Source organism: Streptopelia decaocto, assembly GCF_964273445.1.
Source record: "Streptopelia decaocto genome assembly, chromosome: 1".
In the NCBI taxonomy this organism is placed as follows: domain Eukaryota; kingdom Metazoa; phylum Chordata; class Aves; order Columbiformes; family Columbidae; genus Streptopelia; species Streptopelia decaocto.
In genome coordinates, this window is record NC_138663.1 from 117300514 (window position 1) to 117326985 (window position 26472).

Sequence of the window (26472 nt, forward strand, 5' to 3'; positions counted from 1 at the left end):
GCTCTGAGCCAATGTGACTGTGCTTAATGTTTTTAAGAATTTTTACTACATACGTCTGTAACCTACTTGTATTGTGAGTTACCCGAAACCACCACAATATACAAATGAAACAGGCAATTCGATGTCCTTCCAGAACCCAGGAGCAGGCAGTGAAAACATACCACTACCAAGGCACCTGCCACTTCCCTTTGAGAGAGAACAGGGACAAAGGCATCTGTCTGAAAATAATAATGCTTTATTTGATTTTTTTTTTTTTTGGTTACATTATCATAAATGTTCTCAAGTCTCAGAAAACAAAGCCCTAGTTTGGAAAATAATGCACATACAAATCTCTTCTTACAGGTATTAAGTATACAGAAATATACAAAGATTTCTCTATTATTGTAATATATCATCAGAATGCCCCACATCCCACATTTTTTACTCAGGTTCACTGTACTGGTAAGCGTTAACTACAAAGGTAACAAGCATCCTGAAAAAGACATGGTTTATTTAATTATATATATATATGTATATATATATCTACAACAGTGCAAATATATCACAGCGTGCAGGCAGCAATAGTTTCTAGAGAAGTATAATAAAATTGATTCATAGTAATGCAAATGCATTACAGAAACAAGAGACAGCAATGACGTATTAGATATACAGAATATGCACACTTTAGCACGCTGATTTAAAATCATACCTTGCATTGACTCTTGCTTTAAAAACAAAAGAACAAATGTTAAATAATTCAATAGCAGATTCAAGGGCAGTACCTCACAATAAGGTGAATCAGATAAGGTATTTCACAAATCTTTACTGACCCATGTAGAGGCTTGGCTACTCTGCAGGACTTGTCTTCTTTTTAGATATATCTATGTAATCTTTTCCTGAAGCTTAATTTACTTTTACTGTAATTTAAGAACCTTTTTTTTCCATATTTTTAAAATTGCTCAACAACTAATTCACATTTGTAAAGGTTGCTACAATCATTATTGAGGCCAGAAAAGCTGTTTTTTGGAAGTAATAGGAAAGAGTTTGCAATAATGATTACCCTAAACAGGCCACTAAAATAAGCTACAATGGGGTTCGAAAAAAAGACATCACAGACGCCACTGAAGTAAAAAATCCCCATCAACCTGAAAAACAGAGACTTCCATGTTGCCTTGCAATCTGCTTAAATAGACATTTTCAATTTTTTTCTCCTTGAAAGAGTAAAGCACACCCATAGATCCAGCACATTAGGTATTCCGTAGCTAAAAAAGTCTGGAAGTCATCCCTCTACCCCTACCTACCTTGCACTGTTCCCAAGCAGCTCATTTTTACACCCCACATGGACAGCAACCACAAATATCTAGCAATAAGGACACAAGCAACTGGTAAGAATAGAGTGAGCTGCATGGAGGCCCCCAGAAAGAAAATGGGTTGACAAAAGATGGATCTTGAAGGCATAAACAATGCAGAGAATGCAGGCGGAGCCCTGGGGATTTCTTGTGCCAAAGGACACATATTTTGACTGGTCACCCGTTGATTTACTGTGCTGGCAATGGGTCTCAACAGAAATCTAATTCTCTTAAAGGAAGGTTCCACAGTTGACAACTGCATAAAGTCATGGTTCATGATAAGATTTCAAAATAATAAAATCACCGAAACTAGATTTTGTGCTTTGCAGTACCAATACTCCTTCACAAACTACATGAAATGTGTACAGAAGCAGAAGTACAGTAACATACAGACAGAATTAAAAGGAAACTTGCTATGCTTGCAGGCTCAACCTGCAACTTTTGGACATGTAATATGCAGAATGACATCTGGGTTTATAAAAACCATTCAGTGGGATACATTTCAACAATCTCTTTATACATCATGAAAACAGGTATCTGAGAGCAAGACAGTAGGAGGTGATCCCTGAAAACACCACTGCCCCTATCCATGGATAGCAGAGCTTGTGATTAACTTCGGTGACACTCAGCACTTAATTTATGCACTCATTAGTGCTGTGTGGCAGTGTCACGGGCACAGCAATGATCAGCCTGTCACCAGCTCTTACAGAGGACATGACATGGTGTCATTTTCTGCTTGCTTCTAGTTCCCGACAGCTTTTCAAATTATCATACTTTATAAACGGCTTTTCATACAGAACTAAAGGAAAGAAATTCTGAGCAACTGCTGTTCTGGTAGGAAAATGGGATACACATAAGAAGATCATTTTCTAAAGGAAAAAATAACAATACGTGGGACAGTATCTGTGCAGCTACCACTGAGATCCCCTCTGCAGAAATACAGACTGCTTATCTATCACAGTCACCCTGCTCTGGAAAAGCCTAAGGCCAGCTACTGCCAAAAGCAACCTCGACATTTTCTAATATTCCTGCTTTTGTCAGGGATCTTTGTTGCTCTGTCTGAATGTTAAAGGGAACATCAATCCTTTTATTACAGGGAAAAGTAGACTATTAACTTAGACCGGGTCTCTCATTTTTACACAGCTACAGTTCTGTGAGATAAACCATCTCCAAAAACACTATCCAGCTGATGAAATTGAACTGAATTTCATTGGCCAGACCATGTTATCCATAGTTAAGAGCAGCATGCAGGTAATTTCCACACCTGGATCCTAACTGGCTGGCCAGTGCTGCGGCTGCCCACCTGCACCCCGAGCTCTTCCCATGCACTCAGAAGGAAGCTTTGCCAGGCCGCTGCTCCTGCAGCTGATGTCCTTTTCAGCTGTGTCCACACTCTTATAACTCACAAACCCTGGCCCGAAACAAACACAGGTCAAAAGAACTGTTCTGTTTGGAAAAGCATTTGAACTTGTGCTTACACCTCACTCAACCCAAGACAGCTGATGCACTTCAAAATCCTCCCTGAATGAGTATACACCAAAGTAGACCCAGTGACAGACCAGTAAAGAAAATACTGTGCTCAACCCCCATGAAGAAGACTCCAAGGCAGCTTCTGCTGCATTAAGACCATGGAGCGCCACAGCAGATCCCACAGATATCAAAAATCCCCCGCAGAACTGACCTGACCGCAGGGAAAGAGCTGGTGACCAACCTTGCGGTGCTGGGGCTCTCCTGCGTGACACAGAACAAGTCTCCCACGGCCACCAAATGAGACAGGACCTGAAGCTCAGGAAGCAAAGGCAACATGGAAGAAGGTGCATCAGGGTGCAGAAAGAGGTGCTGTCTGCACCCTCCTCACTCACGTTTTCTGAGGAGCTCTGTTTGGAAACATTGTAATTGCACCCTAAGTCTCTCCCTCTGCCCTTTTTTATTGTTCCTGAATATGATCACCACAGAGCAGGAGACATAAGCATAAATTCACATGACAATAAAAGTTACCAGTGAAAGATAATTAATTAGGAGCCCTTCCTGCTTAGTTTGGAATGTAAAAATAAATGCTGACATTGTTCAAATGTAAAGCAGTCCTGGATTGGCATTTCTGGTACAGAGAGAAAAAAAAATAGAAATTTCATTTTTCCCTACTAAACTATGCAGATAACAAAAGCAATTACGTAAAGCAAAACCAAATATACATAAAAATATACACTCATCTCCATGCTTGATTTTCATTCTCCTCGTCCCCTCGAAAGAAGTATTTCGTGATTCAGAAAGATTAATTCAGGGTCACTGTAAAGCTGTAATCTCCTAGAGACTAAACCAAAGCACACAGATTTTTCAGTATAGTCTCTGAGTCCATTTAGACAGCCAACATCTCAGTCTTCCTGTGCAATACAGCCCTCACCCCGCAAAGCATTTAAGCCTGGACTTCATCTTAAAGACATTAGTATTTCCTTTTATTCACATGAGACAATGCAGATGTAAGAAGTTATTAAGATACTTTAGCACTTTGTTGGAATGGGGCTTCAGAGGATCCCATTAGAGTCAAACCCATCCATCTAGTGTTGAGTAAACAGGACAGAGAGGACCTCCTCTGTGAGGATCACGGGAGTGGTACACGTCAGTATGTACCACACCTTTCCAGAAAGAAAATATTTAGTGAAACATTCACTTCTGTTGACAACATAGACCTTGACACAAGAGCAGACTGAAATGCCAGTCACCTGATATATCCAGCACTTGGACTCAAGTGTTCATTATCTCTCACTTACATAACCAGCTCTCCCTATTATGTGTATATATATTCCTTTCCTTTAACTAAAAAACATACCTGGGGTTCCAAATATTAAGAAGTGAACACGATTTCAGCACCAGATATTCTTCTGTTACTCCCTTTGATCTATTAAGATGAAATTAGCTCAATTTCTTATGCAAGTAGAATCTGTTTTCTAAATATTTTATTTAATTGTAATAATAATAATAATGTTTTAAGTTATTTAAAAAAAAAAACTTTCAGGATTTTTCAGATTATATGCAAGTTTCCACAAAGAAAAACAACAAAAAATTGAAGCACCTCAAGTCTTAACTGATGCACACAGTAATCAAAGCAATATGTCAAAAGAAGACAAAATCAAACAAAGAGGCCCACAACACTAAAGTCTTTCTGAAATCCCAAGAGAAATCATACATTCAGTCTTCAAGAAACCTTTAGCTACATTTAGCCTCTTACACAACTTTTAGACAGATTGTGACCAGTTTAAATGGTAATAATGGCATGGATTTCAACCAGTTCATGGCTATTTATATATGGCTATATGAATTGAGGATCTGAAGTCTTTAGAACCTTGCTGGCCTCGTTATTCTTCTGCATTAAGCCTTCAGAGCTTCATAATGTGCTTGCTTAACAACGCAGCACATGCATGCTCAGTCCATTAAGCTGGGAATGCATTTTATACCAGCCTGTTAGAATTTATTTCCACATAAACATGAAAAAGCAAGCTGAGACTACGTTAAAAATCTTTGCAGTACATTATAACATAATTGGGATGGACTTTAAATACTTCTGTCCCACAGTAGTGACAAAAGAGCTATCATTAGTTAATTTTAGATCTAAGTCCTTTATGTGTAGCACTGAGTTTCAAGAGAATTAATTTCTTTTTTTTACTGGGATATTACCATCTGAAAGTGTTCCTTAGAATAGTAACTTTCAGATAAATGCTACCAGCAGATGGCTGGGAAAAAGCATATCTAACAAAAAAAGGAGAGACAAAAAATATTTCAGAGCATGCATTTTCTCAGGAGCATCAGTGGAGAACCAGACTTTCGGCTACCATAACACCACAAAGTTACAGTACAGGAGGACATGTTGCAGACTAAAAAGGTAAAATAATAAAGTCTACAGCAGAGGAATAGGCACAGATAACAAGACAGAATCCAAGGAACTCATACTGCTAAATTGGTCTAGATGGGAGAAGACAGCACATAAGCTAACAGTGTTGAAATGTCAGCAAAGTCACTTCATTTGGTGCCCTGCAATGGATTTTCAATGTGGTATTTGGTAAATTTTGTTGGTAAACACAACAACCTGAAGGTATTTAATGCCGTGGATGTCAGAGTCTTCCATACTTGGGTAGCCTACAGCGGAACCAGCAGTGTGCCACAAAGAAGCAATTCGGCAAACGTTGCCTTTTGTCTGCTTGCAGACAGCATTTGAACCACCTGTAATCTTCACAAATATTTTGAGAGTTTTGAAATAATCAAGGCATATTGTGCCAAGAGATTTCAGCTTGTGACTTATTTAAAAACTGCTCACAGTTATGACTATTATTTAGAATAACCAGCATCCTTAATTTTTCATATCTGACACATAGGTGCATACCTGCTTGTGTTTATGCCTGGAAGAACTGCAGAGCTGTATAAAAGCTTTTTGTGAAAAAACAGCAACAAAACTACGCAATGAGGTTGTGTGAGGAGTTTTGTTGTTTTTTTTTTTTTTTTTTTCTTATGCAGTAAAGACTGGCCTTGCTTTCACAGGTCAATCTTATTTTCAGGGAAAGTTCAGCTAAACTTCCTAAAACATGTGACTTGACTTAAATTCTTCCAGAACTTGGGCTTAATTAAAGCACCCTGAGCTTAACAGACACACCTGGTCTATGTCTGTATTGGTAAATTAAACAGAGCCTCGGCATGGGCCAAGAAAACTGGGAAAGAAATGTCTTCAGTGCTAAATGGCAGAGCTGCAGCCCAGCAAAGACAGAGTTCTTCCAGACAACATCTGGGCTCTGTTTGGGAGTTAGGACAGCACAGGGACCACTCCTATCTGCCCCAGTTGTCTGAGGACGAAGAGAACCAGGCCTGGTACTATTTAATTTACTAATATAGATGTAGCCATGGAGTCCTTGAGAGCAGTCTGTGAACTGCGACTGCTGGTGACCAGTAGATGTGCAAGGTCACTCTTCATCTACTGTCATGAGCTGCTGAGCTCCTGAAGGGTTTTTGCTGACATTGAGCTGCTTCCAGTCTACAAGACTTTAGCATCCTGACAGGAATAATGCATTTATAGAATCTGTCAGTCTGACTCAGAGGTAAATGTACAGTCATGGCAGAAGGTAGTGGAATTTGCACAGAAGTTCACCATGGTGTCCATCATGACTATGTGCCCCAAAATTTCATTTTGGGTTGAAAATCCAAACACATGAAACTCAGTGACAAAATTCCCATCAGCTTGGAAAGAGAATGCCCCCCGACAAGTTTACAAAGGTGAGATATGGAAAACAAATGTATGCTTCTTTTAACTGTTTCATTGGTGTTTAGGTCAATCAGCAATTAATTCCCATATTGTGCATGTAGAATTTGGGATGAGAACAAAGCTGCTTGGCATAATTAGACCTGCAGTGTTACAAGGTCATTTGTATATTTTGAGCAGAGTCCTACATGTAGCATGTTGCAGATATAATGAACATTGCCACATGAGGCAGTCACAAGTGTTTTAACACAATACCCCAAGCTTTGAGCTGTGCATTCCACCGGGCTTTAACATTCGCTCAGGCTTTATGGATAGATTCTGCTTTCGCAATTTAAGAAAAATAATGAGCCTTGGAGTGCTTTCATTTTTTCATTCGCAGGAGGTAGATCAAACAGATAATGAGCAAAGTTAGTATTTTAAATATCACAAATATTGAGGATTTAAAAGATACTGCAAATGAATGTTTATTCAATCATTCAGCGACAGCTTGAACACGTCTGACTGCCTGTGCTATCTATTGTTGCTTCCAAATACGGACCACAGGTTTAGTGCAGACTCAGAATCTGCCTTGTCCTCTTATCATTACTGTTTCCAGATATGAGACCAGCTCAACAAGTAAAGCACCAGAATTCTAAATTTAGACAGAAACAAAAATAATGACTTGAATCACTTTAGGTATGTTTTAAAAAAGTATCCATATTAAAAAGATATCTTCACCTTATTAATTAATACATTACAGACTTTTGGCCAGAAGGGGTAATTCTGTTGGAAAGAATTGCAAAATAATACATAGAAAATTGCAAAGATGAAACTCTGAATTTAAAAATATGAGAGAATACTATTTTCTTTGCATTTCCCATTTTGCATCTCACTACCTTGTCAACCGTAGATGACATTATACTATTCTGGCTACCAAAACTAGTATTACCTTATCACAAAATTGGTTTTCATAAGGAAAGTTCCTGCAGCCAGTTTTTTTTTTTATTACAGTTACACTTCCTCGGTATTGATATTTTGCAGTGTAAAATTCCCTTCTATTTCTTCTTCCTAGTTAAAGCTAGAAAGTGTAATGAAAACATGACCCAACCCAACTGGACTGATTGGCTTAACACTATATGTCCACTATCCCATTGTGGTTCTCTATGGGCTAGGTCATACCAGCATCTAGCTGGGCACTGGAGACTGGCCTGCCACAGTGAGACAATGTCAAGTGCCCTCTACTGCATGACTAAAGATCTTCCTACGGCATCATTTTAGATATTTTTCCTTTACCTCTCTGCTCGGATTTTGTATCTGAGAACAAAATAGGCGATTAGGCGCAGAGAGATGAAGAAAATTCCAAGAACAATGAAGTCCAGGTAAAGTTTGGCGTTTTCTACATCCAGTTCTCTCAGAATGGCCTCTGATTTTTGAAAGTGGCAGGTCTCATCTTTGTCACAATGCAGATCTTCTCGATCCAGTCCATAGATGGAAAGAATAACTCCTTCGAACCCGTATCTGGAAAGAAGAAGGATGGTTACAAGGAAAAGTCCTGATGATCTGTTTAGAAGTACTTCACCAGCAATACGATCCCTATGAGACCTCAGCTGGAAACACTGAGGGGTTCAAAATCATTCTGACACATGTCTCAGGGCAAATTCTATCCTTGTTGCAAACAAGGAAAATGACATGTCACTGGCATTTTACATAAGTTTGAACAAGCACAGAAGTTTTCCCTTTAACTGCTCCCAGTTAGTGCATTGTGCAATTTCCCCAAAGAAAAATTTTAAAATACAAAGCAGAGTACTTTCAGCTCACATTCAGAAATTCCCCTTTTAAAAGTGACATCATTAATTCTACGTTTTGAAACCAAGCAATGGGGAAACAATTATGGTTTGAAGTCGGAAATATATTAAGACTGGCATCAGTCTAGAACATCTCTTTCCTTCCACGTCCCCTGGCACTGGGTGCACTTAGGATTTGACCATCATAGATCCCATGAATCTGATAGATCCCGCTGGCTCCAGGAGAACCCACCTGGGCTAGACAACAGTTTAAGGCCTCATCTTGAGTTCTAGCAACTAATTCAGGGGGCGCGGTCTCTTAATCTTTGATAGATCTCAGGGTAAGACCTCATTTGTTAAATGAGAGGATATTTTAGATTGGGTTTTCTCAGTAATAGTGCAGCTTGGGCAGGGAAAAGGGAGATGGAAAAATTCACCTTCCATAATTTCAGCTATAAACATTTAAGAGTCTAGTCTAAACTATCCCTCCATGCTAGGCTCCAGAGGTTTCCTGATGGCAATCAACCTATCTTAAGATAGCTGTCTCAGATAGTGAGAGCAACAGATATAGGATATAAGGTGCCTTATGGTTCTTAAAATACTAGTTTAGATTACAAATGACACAAATCCCATGCCTCTTGTGGCAGTGCTATGGCAAAACTTAAAAACAGGTCTTTATCCAACAAGTCTACCTAGGACAGAACAGTGATTTATAAATCATTTTCTTCCAAAATGAGGTGCTGGCAACAATTTCTCAGTTGGGCATACTGCCCCTCTTATTTCAAAAATTCTGTATTGCAAAATGCAGGGATATTTGCACACTGTACAATCCCACTGAATTCAAGGGGACCAACATGGACTTGCAGCTGATAATCTGTACTGAATGTTCCTATTTATTTCACATCACATACAACATAAAATGCAGTGAGGTAACGTGGTATACATCATACCCACATGTATAAAAGAGTGTGCTGTGAACATTCTCTTTGGCACCCAAAATAACCAAACAAGTGAAGGCAAACAGCATTTCCAAGATGGGAGGTTAATAGCCTCCCTAGCAGTACCTGACGTAGGAAATGTATGACATCCACTGGAGGTATGTTGGGATGGTGTCAAAGCTGACAAAAAACCCAGAGAACAGAAGCACTGGAATGGCAGTAACTGGACCTACAAAAGTGGCCACCTGTGAAGAGAAGGAATAGACAGTCTTTTGTCAGACAGCCAAGTAAAAAAATTAAAATTAGCTTGCTCTTTCATCTGGTGTCCTGACATCCAGTGAGGAAATTAGCCTATAAATAGCAGACTTATGGCAAATCATCTATTCTGTGCCAAATCCTAATAGGCAATGAAAACTTACGCTTTTGGCAGTGGGGAGCAATGTCATTCAAGGCCTTCTTATAATGCTACTCCCCAAAATTATCACAGTCCCAAATACCAGGAAATTACTGAATTTATTGGACAAGGTTTCTTGGGGAATGAGGCGTTAGATGCTCTTAGTGAAGGAAAAGGAGTTCCTCTTCTCTCCTCTTCCTAAACCCTTCTACTAGTTGACAATGCTGCTGTGCTGAGATTTGTTCTTTAAAGGACCTGAACCCACCAAGAAGTTCACAGAGCAAGATGGGCATTGTGATTCCCTTGCTTCTGTGGGTATGAGACCACTCTTCCTAAATATTATCCTTTCTCACTCACTCCCCACTGAGGACACACAGACCTCCCTCCTCATTAACCCTACATGAACAGTAGCTTGAACTGTTCCTGAGAAGTGGTGAAGAGGATAAAGAACATCTCTAGCTGGGTGGCTTTGGTGGAGAAGACAGATCTTGGCCCAGCTCCAGCCTGTCCTTTCTACATCCCTTCCAGGGCAAAGGGCCATACAGGTATCTCTGTGGAGAGCACAGGGATCACAGAACATGGCTATGCTGGTATCCACAAGGTGGCACAGAGAGGAAATTAAGTCTTCTACTGTAGAAATCTTGGTAGCATCAATGCATATTAATGTCAACATCATCCTTTATCATGTGCACCACAAAACAGTTCTGCTGTGGACTGGTCACCTCGGCAGACCTGCCTGGAAGCAGAATGGAGTTACACAGCCAGCTCCCAGTCTGACAGTCATGCCAACAGCTGCTTCAATCCTTTCCTCTGCAGAGGTTTAGTCTCTGGGTAAGCCTTTTCCTACCTTGCCTCCTGCAACATTTTGTATGTGTAAGGAAGAGCCCTATCCTGAGCTACTGATCCTCATGACCTACCTCCACTTTGCACATGCATAGAAGTTGCTCAGTCCTGCTGTTTCTAAGACCTGTGCAGCCTGGGATGAATAGTGACAACCCAACCAAGCAGGGCAGGCACAGCCCCATTCAGATGGGGAAGGAACTTCAGAGCCTCAGATCTGCTGCATGTACATGCTGTTTAAGTCGATGCTAGCGGGAAGCATAAAGTAGCTATATCTGACCAAGACAACTTTCTTCCCATCATCTCTCAACAAATGTCTTGGGGACGCAGCAGCAGTCACAGTAAAGTTGTCAGTGTTATGGGACAGCAGGGCTCCTGTGAGACCACAAAACACCATCAGTACCTGAAGGGATGTAGAGGCTGCACCTATGAGAAGACCCAGTGACTGAGCCACCAGAGATGTCATGGTTCCCAAGGCTGCGAAGAGGACAAATCTGAGTGCATCAGAGGGCTGTGAAGTCATCCAGTACACAATGCTGCAGTAAGCCACAGGAAACATGATCTGCAAGGAGATACATTTGGAGTTAGGCCAGTAAAGCCAAACATTCACTGTTACTCTGAATAAGACAAAAACACAGGGAGTCCTAGTTAATCCACAGCTCTCAGCCTTTCCATGACATGACAGGCAAGGCTGAGGATAATAAATACATCCGCTGCAGACTGTGATATCTGTCTATTTGAGCTTTAGAAAACAGATCCTGCTCACTTGCAGCCCTTTTCAATTCCCCTTCTGTACAAACCCAAAGATGGTGAACCGTTTATTCAAAAAATATTGTGTCAGGTCTCAGCTTTCGTAAAGTCCTGCTGTTTACTGTTAGGGTGGTCTGCTTTGGACCTGAAGCTTCAGCACACACATATGTGCAGTCTTTCCACTATTCAGATGGATAAACCACCAGTACTGATCTTCTTGGCAAGTGGCCTTGCCATTAACTTAAATGTTTCTTGTTTTATTGAAGAGTAGAGCATATACCTGAAAAGGAACATCAGCCATGGTTTTGGCGAGATAGTAGGCTTTCAGGCTGTACCAGTAGTTCAGATGTTCTCTAAGAAATACTCCCATCTCAAGAGGAACTGCAGAGAACACAAAGCAGTAAGTCAGGTTGTCAGTGTGCAATATTCTTGCACATAAAAACATAGTTTATGCATATCTAATCCTGAATTGCTGCAGTCCCATAGTGGGACTGGAACTCTGAAGCCTTTGATAGACCAACAACAGTTTGGACGATTTGCAATGACATGGTGGAGGTCAAGCCTGAGAGACAGTCACTCTCTAGAATATGTACCAGTCTACTCAGGTGATGTGAACCTCCTTCAAAGTGGCTTTTTGAAATAAAAATGGTGTTAGAACTTAAAGACTCTGGTCCTTCCTTTTGGTCCAACAGGGAAGCCAAAGAAACAGCGCTCCCAGAGGAAGCATAGAACCATCCATATTGCAAGAGTTTGCTTCTGTCACCACATGAATACACTGATCTTATGCAGAATTCATGATTTAGAAGTCCTAGAGAAATTATTATAGCTTCCCTAAGACCAAATACAAGCTCATGACGCACTTGAGGTGCACTGGCGCCTTAGGAAAAGGGGAAATTCCAGTCCAGGACTGCAACAGTGAACTGTCAGGCTTGAGAAACACTTCCAAAACTGGGGAGAGAGAGGTGCCACTGGACAAGCCTGTCTCTGTTTGCCTGTACACAGCAGTTCAGTGAGTGCAAGATTAACGCCTACACCTGTCTTATAAGTAGAAGCACCAGTCAAATGTTATCTTACACGAAACAGATACAACACCCTCCCAGCTTACTGCAATCTCCATTGATTTAGCAGTGTGACTGGCACTTACATGTAAGGACAGTTGGCATGAGCGCAGCAAACATAAGAAACAACATGGAAAAGAAGAGGAAGCCGGAGTTGCTGAGGACTTTCTTAGCTTCATTGCCAATGCCTAAGTAGAGCAAGCCGATGAGCAGCCCGATACCAATATGCGAGGTGATACGCAAATGTGTCAGGACCTAGAAACAAAGAACAAGTAGTATTTCTGATCAGAAAGTCTGAGCTCAAAAACGACAGCAATATGATTGAAATCAGATATACAGACTGCAGAAAAGGAGTATTTATGTCCAGAAGAACGTATATAGAAAAGTTCATTTCCTATTGGCAAACTGGTCTTCAGCTAAGGAAAACCTACAGTGATGAGCTTCCCAGTGTGAATGAGACACACGCCTATTACAGTACAGAAAATTTCTTTCTGTAAACTAGGACAGGAACTGCAAATGCTGCAACCTAAAATCTTACTGTCTGACATGGTCATGGAGCCATTGGCCAACTTTCACCAGGATAAGCAGTCTCTCTCACTAAAAGATAAAATTCCCAGAGCAGAAGTGAGGTATTTCAGGCTTGTATAGACCAAACTAACTCTATCAGGCATAAATTAGCCTTTTGTGCCTTCTCTACAACATGATATTCCTACAAGAGGTATGGAAGAATAAAGAAATAATAAAATGTGGAACAACTGCAAGCCTTTAGACTTGAGCCGGAAAAAAAAAAAAAAAAAATCTTAAAAACACCACTGTTTTTCCATGCACACATCAGAAAAAAAGTTACAGTTTCCCATTGGTGGAGACATGTTCAGGACCGTATGATCTGAGATGTGCCCTCCATGTGTACCAGAGACATTCTGATTGGCTAGCTGAGCAACACGGAGAATGTGAGGCTGTATGTACGCTTTGGATTATAACAGCCCTCCCACATGAGCATGTCAGTTCATTTTTGACCAAATATTTGGTACTAGACCAGATGTGCAAATCATTCCAGATTGCAGGAAGGCAAAATTCAGCAATTAATTAATCCCTGAATGACAAATGCACTATAATCTAAAACAGCAAGGGACAAGAACAAGTTATGACAAATGGGCATAATATAGGTGGTCGGGAAATGAGAAGATGCTTCCTAACCATCAGAATAACATAGTTCTGACATATCTTCCCAACCACAGCGCTAGGGACGACAGCTGACTGCTTTTACTATGGCACTCAAAACAGCGTTTCCCTTTTTGAAAGGGAAGAAATACTGTGGTTACCTGACAGGAGAGGCCTGGACACAGCCGTCACCCAAAACATTTAATTGACTTACATGAAAACTGCAGGGTTTCGGATTTTTAAGGGGGTTGCTTATTTTTAAGAAAAAAGGTGAAAGATATGTTTTTTAGCATGGGAATGAAGAGTTTCATTATGACAGTTACTTCATCTTGATATTAAATTTATAAAACTAAAAGTGTTCTGTTTTCATCAGAGGAGCAAAATTTTTATTTACCCATTTTCTATTTCACAAGGAAAAATAAAGTATTAACCTTACATCACACTGAAATGATTATCTCTGCCACCCTGAATTCTCTGGAAAAACAAATTTTTTGACATACCAGTAAAACCTCCCGCTCATTTTTAAGTAGGATAAATAACTGTATAAGGGACCTGCCAGCACAGAGGGGATTTAGGCATTAGGTTTTTAGGCTGGATGCTTCTGAGTTCCTCTGAAGAAAACTGTTGTTCACAATGAAGATGGTATATTTAAAAGCAAGACTGATAGATCAGTCTCTTTCCTTTGAAATTCTGTGACTATCTTTATGCAGGGGCTGTTGGACAGGACCTTTAAGGCATCTTACACTTCCTCACAATCAACTGAACTGACCTTTTCGCTACTAAAGTTATTATAAAGGCAGCCTTACCGAATCCCTCATGATGGTGAGAAAAGTTCTTTTGAAGAGGATACAGAACTGGGTTAGGCAGCTGGCGGAGAAGCTGTGGCAGCCCTCTGTGGAAGAGGAATCCTGCGGAAACACATAAAAGAATAAACTTCTTTCTTTGCAGTATCTTGCTTAGTTTTCATTCACAAAACCCTGCTCTCATCAGCTGAACGTGCCCAGAAACCTCCTCCATTGACTGAGGATTTAAATTCTCTCCCTCCCCCTCCCAGCCCAAGCCATACCCAGTAGCTGTGATGTACAAAATACCTCTTCAGAGGGCCGGTGCCAGAGGAAGGGGTTCAACTCATTCTCCCCACCAACATCTCTCTTGTAGTCTGTGTCACAGATCCTCTCTCGTACCGCCCTCACCAGCCGGCTGTTTTGGTCTCCGTATTCACCAGATGCTACTTCCATAACTACACAAACCAGAAGGTAAGTTACTGGTTTACTCTACTGATTCGTTACAGGCCTTATTATTAGATCCCCTTGATTCTGTTGCACCAACAGAAACAGTTCTGCCTAAAACAGGCTCTAAAATGCCACATGCAAAATCCTATGTATACACAAATAATTTAAATGTATCTTTCTATATATCTTCAGAGAGTTCTCTTCATCCTGGAAGTTAAATGAACCATTTTAGAGGAAAGGGAGTGAATGTGGGATTGTCTTAGAAACCAAAAATTACAGAAGTCTTATTTTGTGGTCCTTACTGCTTCTTTGGAACTAAGACACAACAACAAAAAAACTCTCAATGCTATTAGCAGTACAATAACACACTGGTATTATTCAAGGTGAAAAAAAAAACAAACAAACAACAGAATACTGGAGCCAATTTGAAAAGCCACTAAGATTAATTACTGTAAAACACTAAACAATATGTTTCATCTTTCATTTCCTGGACCTGGACTTCCACCACAGAGAAATATTCACTACATTTTACCACTAGATGGCATTCAAATTACTTAGAAAAAAATCGAATATTTTTATTTTGAATTTTGGTACGTATATGTACACAAGCATACACATATATATGTACAAAAGTATAAAACACACCGTGGCCCCCATTAACCTGAAGGTGCTAATCAAATACAACATAAATTAAATCAACTACTCAAATGGATCTTACCAAAATCTGCTGGATTGTGGTAGGTTGGGCAATTCAACCCCAAATCTCTCAAGTAAGGGACCAGGTTTAATACCTTCCCACGGTAAATGCATTGACCTTGACTTAAAACGTAGAGCTGAAAAAAAAGGCAAAGAAAAAGAAAGAAAAAAAAAAGGAAAAAGAAAACCATGAAATAGTAGCAAAGTATTTGAACCTGCTAACTGTATGACAACAATCCATGAACCTAATGACCTCTTGTTGTCTTTGTAGGAAGAACAGCTTGGGAAGATTTGTCACCACTTGGAACTAGCTTTGCAAGGAATTATAACTAATGGGAAATGAAATACCTAAGGATTTGAATTCTGCAAACATTCTCACCAGGACTTAAAGCACATTAACATAGAAAGAGACTCATTCCAGCCTCAGACACATGCCGAAAATAGGAAATAAACTGTACAGTTGAGACATCTAATTTCCATATATTACAGATATTTTGGGCTGGGAGACGAGGCTGGTGAATGTAGGAACAGAATGAGAGGTGGAACAGCCCAGCCATAGGTAACAGCTTGATTATTCTTACTTTTAGCCACACTATTAACTTTAAATAAACCTCCTTGCCAGACTGGCAATCTGCAAGAACTTGTTCACATAGGGTGTAGTAGGTTTTCTCTCAGCTCTCACAGGTCTAATTTAAAACTCCTAACAAGATTAAAGTAAATTTAAATCTAACCTAAACACACATGGTCTACATCTGTTGTTGGGTCAGAGAAGAGATCTCCAACTGACTTTATTTCAATTATGATTATTTCACATGAATAAACTCTTCTAAATTTACAACCATGTAGCTAGGATGAGAATGTGTACTAGTAACACTGCAGACATTGGCACTAAAGCTCTCTTGCTTTTAAACTACTTCAATTAATTTATTTTACTGATAGCCCTGTGCCCTGGAACAGGGGTAGGTAAAGGCATGAAAATCACAAGTGCAATAATCCTAATTTCACACAAACATACCAGCCAGATTATTTAAAAATGTTACATGTAAATAATGGAAACAGGCAGAAACAAAGAAAAAAACATAATAAAAAAGGGTATTTTGCTCTTAATTATTTAATTTCTATAATTAACTACAATTATTCCTGGCTTTACTTAAAATAGTGTAGCCTTGAAAGCATTACCTACCTAAACACATAAAGAGTTTGAGAATATTACCTGGTCAAACAACTCAAACAGTTTAGCACTGGGCTGGTGAATTGTGCAGATGACGGACCTGCCACCCTGCGCCAAAGCCTTCATGAGAGACACAACCTGAAAACATGATGCACTATCCAAGCCACTGAATAAAAAGAAAGAAATGGTTTGTTATCCGCGGGTCCATAGGAATCACTCAAAACTAGCACACGTATTTGATACTTGGGTCTCTCACTATTATCCTGTTATGAATTTTGTCTGTAGCAGTTTAATTTTATCTTCTGCCAACCTTATGCTTGTATTTCTCCATCAGCCTTTTAATTAAGTTGGAAGACTGCCTCAGACTGAAAACTAAAGAGTATTCTCAAAGCTGCCTTAGGGGCCTTCTACATTTTAGGACTGTAGATTTAAATGCTCCCAACTTTAATGAACAGATACATATTCATAGCTCTCCCAGTCTCCTTCTAGACAGATCACAGAATTTGACTCTAAATATGCTACACTCAGTATTAAAAGTCACACTTTAAAATGCTTATATTTGAGTTATCTTTTCTTGAAAAAGAAAACTCATGTCACCATCTGAAAATGATTTCCTCTCTCTCTCTGCCTTCCTGTTCCAGTTTGTATCTTCCTCAAAAACTATTTATAGTCCCATGGTCCATCAGTTACAGCAGTGACCCAAGGCACTAAGTACCTAAATCAAATTATTTCTTCTGGTCTTATTCAGTACTTACAGGCAACACAAAATGAGCCTTTTCCAAGGACTTAGAAGTAACAAACCTTTCTGCAGCACTCTTCTACTATATAAAGCAATATTTGCGTATCTTTAATTTTTGGCCTTGAAGTACCTGGTTGGTTCATCAAAGAACATGACAGGAGGATTGTTCACCAGCTCCAAAGCAATGGCAAGACGCTTTCTCTGGCCTCCAGAAAGACTCCCAGTCCTCGTATTGGCACATGTCAGCAAACCGAGGGCTGTCAATATTTCCTTTACCTAGAGAAAACACGATGCACCATTTAAATCTGTTAGCACAAAAGAAAAGCCTCTTTACTGACTTTCCTGAAGAACGTAAACTACCTCATGACTTTGCTTCACAATTCCTACATCAAAGGCTTTTTCCATCTAATGTCCCCAAAGTGGGTCTTAAACATTTATTAGATTCAGTGGGGCTTAACAGCCTACCATTTCCTATTTTGACCCAAATTCTACTTGTTTGTCTGACATGACCTGTCTCCGTATGGAAGCCTTGCCTGTCAAAATGGAGTGGCAATCAGTTCTTCTATAGAACCCCTTGGAAACGGCATTGATACCAAAAGAGCTTTGCAGCACGTGAGGAGTTATTACACAGTGCAACCAAGAAGCTGATTTCAGTTGAACTTCTAGACTTTATTTACAAGGGACTGAAGAACTGTGTAAGAAAAAATCAGAGGTTTCTATAGAGCCATGACCTGCTCTTCTCTCACTTGTTCCTCACAGCTTACTCTTTATAAAATGCAGCCATCGATTTTAAGTGTTTTCATTCTCAGACCCAGTTCAGTTGTCACATGTACTTGCAGATATTTGGGATTTCCTCAAGGCACAGCCTCAGGAAGGGCACAGCTTGTCTCAGGGTCTGCAGCACAAGGCAGACAATCCCAGCTGCTATGATTTTTTCTGTTTCAGTGACTGTAGATCTGGCTAGGTAGCCCTATATGAGGAAAATAGTTCTTTGGCATCAGTGAAAACCTGGACATAAAAATGAGTGAATACAAGCTACATTGCTGAAGCAATTAAAAAATCTACCACTTAAAAGGTAGAAAGAAAGCCCCCACATTGAATACTTCACTGAAGTATACGAAAAGGAGCCCGTCATTTTTTAAAGTAATAGTTACCTGGGTGGAGGGTAAAGGGTGGCTAATATGGTAAAAATTGGTTAGATCAACCAGGGCCTGACCCTTCACTTGTCCTGACTTTGTTTTCCAGGAGCTACCTCCCTCAGTGACAGCGGGAGAGAAAAGAACAAAACCCACTAACCTTTGTTCTCAGAGAGAAGAGCCCAACTACCTCTGTCCCTTTATCTCTAGGAAGGATGCTACAGAACATGGGCAGCACACTGTAGGTCAACTAGAAACATAAACTGTGGTTCACTGGATGATTTTTCACTTGTTCCTGTTTTAAACAAGCATCTGTAATCTTCCCAACACAAGTGCATAGATTCACAAAATTTATCTATGCTAAACATTTCTCTTATAATTTACAATAAAATGCATGATCTAGTCCAGCACAGGCCAGTAACACTAGCCTGAAAATGATTGCCTTTCTAATATGTGTTAAATAAATGCGTATAGCACAGCTTATTCCCCAAAGAGCTGTTTGTAATTACACTGACAGTGTGAACCAGTAAATTAACTTGCTCAGCCTCACTTACTAAAGTGTAAATGAATTAAGACTTTCAAAGTATAAATAAAATTAACAGCTGTTTCTAAATAAATGCATTTTCTGATAAAAAACCCCAAAATCTGTGTTTAGCTCATTAAAAAGAAAAAAAAAAAAAGTATGTGAGAGAATCAAAGCAATCTTAAGCTACCAAACATATGTTGATTCCCATAAGTTTCCCTCTCTGGAGCTCTTTCTGATTTTCAAGGATTCTTAGAGACTGAAGAAATGCCGAATTTTCCAGTTTGGAAATACAGACAGAAGACAGCCAAAACAGTGGCTGCTCTACCTTTGAGGTTGCCATAGCTTTCAGATTTCAGGCATACTTTTCATCAGGCGGGTCAGAAGCAGTTTCGCCTTTTCCTTTATAAACCTCTATTTCAGAATCACATGCCACTACTGCCAGAGATGCCTTTCACTAGAAAAGAGACTCCTCTGAAATGGTTAAGCCCAACAAATCAAGTTCAGGCCTCCATCGGATTAAATAAAATGAACTGGCACCTGGGGAAAAGCAGGAAGCCTCTCACATTCCTGAGACTGCAGGCCACAACTTTCTCATGTCCACGTTCCACTACCACTCCTGTGTCTCCTCATCTCTTCCTTCCTCCTGCACAACTTGGTTTCAGTTGAGTCCTGCGAGGTGGCTTCTTCCCAGTACCTGCAAGATCTCCTAATGTGCCTGCAAAGGGTCTCCTCAGTGCATGGTTTTGGGGACACAAAATGCACCAAAACGAAAATATCAACCTTCTTTCTATTTATAAAAAAGAACACTGAAAAATTATGGAAAGCATAAAACTTGAATTTTACAGAAGTATAGCAAAAACATTGGAAGCTTTCCATACCAATAGTAACTCCCTTTTCATCGGCAGGACAACTGAGGTACTAAGCCATTAGAAGACCCGTCTAGAGTAACATACATGCTCCTAGCAAAGGCTGAATGACCAGACAGCTTTCTTGGAAGGTAAATCCCAACATTAGCCATGGAGCTATGTTCTCACATGAGCCCCACTGGCCCTCAGCACACTCCCCACATGCCAGAGGCTTCCTCTTCAGGAGGCAGCATGTGAGAGACCACACTGTCTCCTTGTCGGTGCTGTCTTAAGCTAGACTGAAACACAGCCTGAGGCCAGTCAAAACACCTCTGAACACTTTCTGAGCTATATTTTACTTTTCACAACTCTCTAAACAACCTGAACCATATCTGCTTTCACCAGTGCTGTGACTTTTTGTTTATGTTTAGCTCCAGGCATTATCCTCTGAGGCTGTATGTGGTTTTGAAACACTCTGTGCAGCACCAAACTGTTCCTCTCCCAGGTTTCAGCATGCCCTGGTAACTCCACCCCAGCAGAGACAAGCAAGCTCTGAATGTCCTTAGGAATATGCAGGCATACACACTTCAAGTGCAGAATAAATGTGTAGAAAGTGCACATTTCCAGCCCTTCGAAGTATAATTGAGGTAACCAAAATTCAGCTGAGAATGCTGCTTCATGCACAAGTTAACATGTCAGAAGCCTGGTCACACACCTTCAAGGTATTTTCTTCAAAAGCACAGCCCTGTGTCAGATCAAACAATGGGAAGGAACTGTGGTAACCGGATGGGTGAGAGGAGGACACTTCCTAGTGAAGGTCCAGTTGGGTTATATAGTTCTCCATAGGCAATAACACACCAAGACTTCTCTCCCGCTCAGGAAAGCCATGTCAGCCAGAGGCAGAAGCAGGACAGTCCAGTAAATGTGCACGAGTAAGCTGTGAAACTCATTCCCAGTGTTTTAGAAAATACATGTGAGTATTTCAGCCTGACCTCCCACTTGTCCAAACCTGAGTCATTCAACACAGCTTCAAAATACATTAGTCTGTATCTTAACTGTGACTGCATTGACTTGTCTAGTGCAACAATATGGCCACCAGCATAGCCATAAAGATCAACACTTTCAAACACAAGCAAAGAAATTTCTGCACCAGTTACAAGAACTGCTGAGTGTTTCACTAGTCCTTGGAAAAATTAAGGGCTATGCTCACCATTGCCAGACATGACTGATTTTTCTCACCACACATGAGACGCCTGACCCCTCACACACGCATGTAAGAGAATCTAAGGTGCTAAGGTACACTGAAAGGAATCCTACAAAACTTGTGGATTCATCTCAGTAGGTCTTTTACAATTATCTATTCAGTCTCATACTGAAAGCAATTTTTATATAGACTATAGTAAACACTCCCTCATAAGGATACCTGTCAACTTTGAGCTCAGGATTTTTTCTATCTTTACAAGACCAACACAATTCAATGTTAGATAAAAATGTCTGCTTTACAGAGCTCACTTCACGGACCTCTTTGGCATTCCTGAAATTCTCAGTTTGATGGATGATACATACCATTTCTCTCCTGCCTTCATCTTTCTCTTGAAGTTTCAGATGAGCAGATACCTGGAATGTGACACAAAGGAATTTGATTTTGAACTGGTCTGAAGCACAACAACCAGTTAGAGTGGATGCCTCAGGCACAACATCCCAATGTACCACTTAAACCACTTCTTTCAACCCAGTCAGGAAAGTTTAAGTTAAACTATAATGTTCAAATCACGAGCATCACAGATGCCTGTGCAGTAGGTAATTGAGTATAATCTGACCTAAGCAATCAATCCAGCATCTGACAAAAAGCATATTAAAAAGAAAGGCCATCCTGCAAGCCAAAGAGCTTTAGGGGAAGACAGGAATAACATTTTTTGCGTAGCCACTAACTTCACAGGCAATGCTAGAATCACAGTTTATTTGTGCTTCATCCATATCATGAGGATGACCAAAACACTGCTATTCTCCAGGATGTGAACAAATGAGTACAGAAATAAACAATTTTGTTACAGATGTCATATGCTCTTCTAAGAGGCAGCTCCACAAAACATTATGGTTAACCTTTATTAGAAGCAATTAAACTGTTAAGTAATTATTTTTGTCAGAGCCTTGATTGATTAATTTAGACAACAAGTATCATCTGGGCCCACTTCTACAAAAGCGGCCCTACAGGATTCTGACTACAATGTTCAAATAAACAAAAGAAAAGAAAAACTTTCTCACAGAGAAGAACATTTCCAGAAAACTAGCCACATAAGAACTACAGTGATTTCTTCTGCCCTTAAAATTTGTGAATTGATGCTAGCATCCAGTATGCTAGCCTTATTTTCATAACAAACTCTGAGGAAAAAGTGGCTCTTTTTCTCAAACTGAGCAACAGGCACTTCTAGACTTGGTCAAGCTGGCAAGCAGAAAACTTCTTGATGCTATTAAAGACAGTAAGAATAATTTATGCTGCCTGTAGTCTTGTCATTATTCTGTTCCTGTTGTTTTCCTGTGAAGAACTGGAAGAGATTTTATACAATGCCTTTATTAAAGAAAAGGCAAAAAAAGAGTAGAAGGATCAGAGAGCAGAAGTAGCAGAGAGACCGTGCTCAAGTCAAAATAGCACTTTGCAGTCAGAACATGGAAGATGGGGAGAAAGGGAGACAAGGTTACTTAACCAAGAAAAAAAATGGTGCCTACAAAGACCCACTCTGTGCAGAATTGCAGGTTCCATTCTCTGGGAGGTCTAAGGAGCACAGCCTTAGATCTTCTTCCAAATCATAATGCTAGTAACAAATTGAAAATGATGAAGCTAAAGAAGCTCAGATAACTAGAAGGATGAGCCTGAAATGGAATTCAAGGCATCACTTAAGTAAGAGCACTTTCACTGAGTGGGATCAGATAGAGAAAATGGCTTGTGGCTCTACAAGGAGTAAGAACATGTGCACAGTACCATCTTCTCCCATTCCAATAAATTAGAGCAAGAACTAAAGCTCACCATCATAGCTTCCTGAACAGTCAGATGAGGAAGGAGCATGTCATCCTGCATGATGTAGCAGGAGACTTTGCGAAAAGAGCGCAGGTCACGAGGTTGTCCATTGATGAGAATTTCTCCTTTCATTCCCGTCTCTCTGAAACGAGCCAAGAAAATAACCAGGGCTGACTCTTGCCTTCAGTTGTGCTGCCACAGGCCTCAGTATGTGGAAGTCTTAGGTAATTACTGCCCACGATGGAGTAAAACAGATATAGTGCATAGAAACTAATTTACTTCATGATTATACTATCATAAGAGGTATCATGCAGTGTCACAGAAAATTTTACTCAAAGTTAGTAGAAAGTGTGTGCTGTCTTATATGAATGTCTGACAATAAATCAAGCCAATTAAGTGACTTTTTTAGGTTTCTCTATTCTGTTCCTTATGTCCTAATAACAATAACACAGTATTTGGCTATATAATGGGGGACTCAGGAAGACGAACCACCGTCACTTCACACATTGCAGTTCAGCCAAGAGGACATCAACATTATTAAGTGGCAACTAAAAAGGTAATTTTTTTCAAGTGCTTATAAAATGTGATTTTAAAAGCATTACGAACAGAAGACACTGAGTCAGATTTGTTACACAGCTAGAAAGGAAAAAAAATTGTGGTGTCTTGGACTTTAAATTGCTTCCTATTTTTGGATCTGACTTGCTAACAGATAAATCCCCTTGCTAACAGATAAAACTAAAACCAGAACAGGACAAAGAGAAAAAATATGAGCAATAAGAATCTAATTCAAAGTCTGTGAAAAATCTGTTTTCTAGAAACACTGGGGTAAGACTTCTGTTGCTGTTGTCTCCAAGAAGCCATGAGGCTAGGTGACCTTACCTTACTTAGGATTTTCATTGTTACTGACCTGTATCCTGCCAGAATGTTCATGAGCGTTGACTTCCCAGCTCCTGAAGGACCCATAATTGCAACAAGTTCTCCACTGCTGAACTTCCCTGAAATTCCTTTCAAAAGGGTCTTATAACCTGAAAGAAGAAAGAAAAGCTCACTGAACCCTTCGTGATCACATCTGGTGGGCCATGAAAGTTTATTTTCTCTAAACAATTTTGACAAACAGGCATAAGCAGGAACCTATTGAGAGGCTGATGCTAAGATCAGCACGCTGCAATAACTATCAAAAGCCAAATTCTGAATGGGAACAGCAACCTCCTCCCACTACACAAGTAGTATGGCAGGATTACAGGATCACATGCTCTTGATTCACTCTAGGTAAATTTTCAAACAGGGCAAAAAAGCCTTGCTGTCATTTGCTAAGTGTCTTCTCAGAGTATGGTACCAGGATGTCTGTGTCTCCGTTACCATATCTAATACTCCACCGCTAACATAACACAAGAGCTATAAAGGCTTGTCTAGCCAGGGAGACCGACCACAATTACTCTGTAAAAATAATTCCTAGTGAAATGCTTATTCCAGATTAAGAACATACTTTTTTTTTTTTTTTCCCCTCATTTAGATTAATCCATTTCACAAGATCATGCCACAGTAAATATGTCCTCAGGCAAAGCTGTTCGAGAATAACCACACCACCAACTTCAAATATCTCACCTTGTTCTTGAATAAGTTACCTTTGCCAATAAACCTTAATTTAAAGCCCCAAACCCCATGTCACTCTAAGTGTAAGCAAACTGGACTCCACTGAGAATTCCAGATTTGGGCTTAGCTGTATCCATTTGCATGACTCCCATTTGAAGGCATAATGACTGTACCCTGACAGGCATTTAAACTTTCCAGGATCTCTTTCATTTTTTTTGCTTCCTTACTTCAATGCAATTACCAGTGCTTTTCATTAAAACTTTTAATAGTAAGAAAGGTGTCAAAAAACAACCTCATATGTTGAAAATGTTTCTGTAATTAAACTAAAACCAAAACAGAAGGGTGGAAGATCTGTTTACATGCAGTGCTGGGATTGGGCAATTCATTTTGCCACACTGGTGTATATGCCGGCAGTATTTATATGCCACATGTAAACTATCCCAGTGCTGTGATTATCATTAGCATAAGTTGTAGCTGGAACATTGAAATGCTGTAAAAAAATCACCTTATCTGCAAGCTCCTAGAAAATGAATGGTGGATAATGTTCTCTTTCTTCCTAATGCCACCATTTTTTGGTTTCCTTTTATCCCCGCTTAGAATTCTAGTTTTCTTTTTTTCTCTAGTCTCTGTTAACACCCTTTCAATGCCACAGAGAGCAAACTTTTGCACAAAAACACTAACATAATTCTGCCATTGGATCTCCCAGTTCCGCAATCAATACTCCTCTCTGACCATTCCCTAGCCCAGGAGAAAAGCAGTAGCTGTGAAAAGTCTCTCTTGATATATTTCATCCTACTGTTTTCATGGCAAATGTCCTAGAAAATGATAACAGACCAAATGTATCAACATAACAGTTTGCTCAAGTGCCTTTTTTAAATAGGCCAGTAATTTTTCACTCTAAACTCTTGTTCTTCTAAACACTCATCTTCTCGTCCAAACAACTTGTTTGGAAGCTACAAAATATCATGGGTATTAAACCACTAGTGTACTTACATTGTCTGTTTGTGGAGCGAGTCCTAAGAACAAAAGGAAAGATAACCTATCAAAAGGAACAGTTATTTTGGAAGAGAGAAATCCATGGCACCCCAACAAGGTCTAACAAGTTTGTCCCTCACACCAATGTCACTGCATTTCAGAAATCAGTATTCGAAAGAAAAGTACAAGGAAGAGATAAGAGCTTTCAAATATGACAATATTCACTAAATGGGATCTATAGAGTGGAAGTCCTTCATACTGTGCCTTAAGTGTCACGAGAACAAGCTGCCTCCCAAGCCTATAATCTAATAGGGACTCAAACATTGGACTTTACCACCAATGATTTGCGTTATGCACACACTCACAACACACAGAAGGCATGTGGAGCTAGGAAACTCTTTCTCACGCTGGCCAAGTTGCCCTGTCATTAACTTCCACTGGGACAGGATTTCCTTCACCAGGTCCCACACGTAGCACACAGAGTAAAGTACTCATTGGTGTCTGTCTCTATTCCCTGTCCACCCTGCAAAGCAGTTTGACATGACAGAACATCACATGGCAACTCCATCCCAAAAAATTCTATTGTGGGGGCTCGTTATGACCTGATTTCCAGGGCAAAGGGCTCTCGTCAGAGTTTCATAATAGTCAGCTCATCATGAGTTTCAAGATCGAGACACTGAATATTACACAAACTTATAGAGGGGCATGAAGAGTGTACACTGCCATGAATACTGAGGGAGGTACAACCCAAAACACACACTCATCATCTGAGAACAGGTATCAACACATATACCACTACCCAAAACTGAAGCCTTTCCTCTCACTACACGTGACTGTGAGATTTAACATTACATCTGTTAAAGTCACTTTTCCAAACATAATTTCACAAATGATAATCACTTTACCTTTAATTGCAGTACCTTCCCCCTCATTATCTGCACTTGTTCCTGCCCCTCTGATGGAGATTTCCATTTTAAGTATCCTGCACACAATATTAAATCACAGCGGGACACTCATTTGTGAAACAGTAGAGGATCATGATTTAAGAAGAAATAGGAAAAAAAAATGA

At 39.9% G+C, this 26472-nt stretch overlaps 1 protein-coding gene across 3 annotated transcripts in view; it reads right to left on the minus strand.

The window, feature by feature from the left end:
- Nucleotides 1-215: 215 nt before the first annotated feature.
- The window catches only part of ABCG1 (ATP binding cassette subfamily G member 1), a 58263-nt gene continuing 32006 nt past the window's right edge, over nucleotides 216-26472 (minus strand). For 2 of the 3 annotated variants that reach the window (XM_082053988.1, XM_082053989.1), the window contains exons 3-15: nucleotides 23743-23860; nucleotides 22845-22977; nucleotides 21386-21436; nucleotides 17443-17588; nucleotides 16616-16739; nucleotides 15425-15539; nucleotides 14566-14714; nucleotides 14281-14382; nucleotides 12400-12568; nucleotides 11536-11636; nucleotides 10909-11067; nucleotides 9398-9516; nucleotides 216-8067 (exon numbers count right to left, since the gene is read on the minus strand). In XM_082053988.1, the coding sequence (XP_081910114.1) occupies nucleotides 7839-8067; nucleotides 9398-9516; nucleotides 10909-11067; nucleotides 11536-11636; nucleotides 12400-12568; nucleotides 14281-14382; nucleotides 14566-14714; nucleotides 15425-15539; nucleotides 16616-16739; nucleotides 17443-17588; nucleotides 21386-21436; nucleotides 22845-22977; nucleotides 23743-23860 (1715 nt within the window). In that variant the 3' untranslated portion in view covers nucleotides 216-7838. The remainder of the gene's footprint in view (nucleotides 8068-9397; nucleotides 9517-10908; nucleotides 11068-11535; nucleotides 11637-12399; nucleotides 12569-14280; nucleotides 14383-14565; nucleotides 14715-15424; nucleotides 15540-16615; nucleotides 16740-17442; nucleotides 17589-21385; nucleotides 21437-22844; nucleotides 22978-23742; nucleotides 23861-26472) is intronic. The other variant, XR_014184189.1, reaches the window with a different exon arrangement.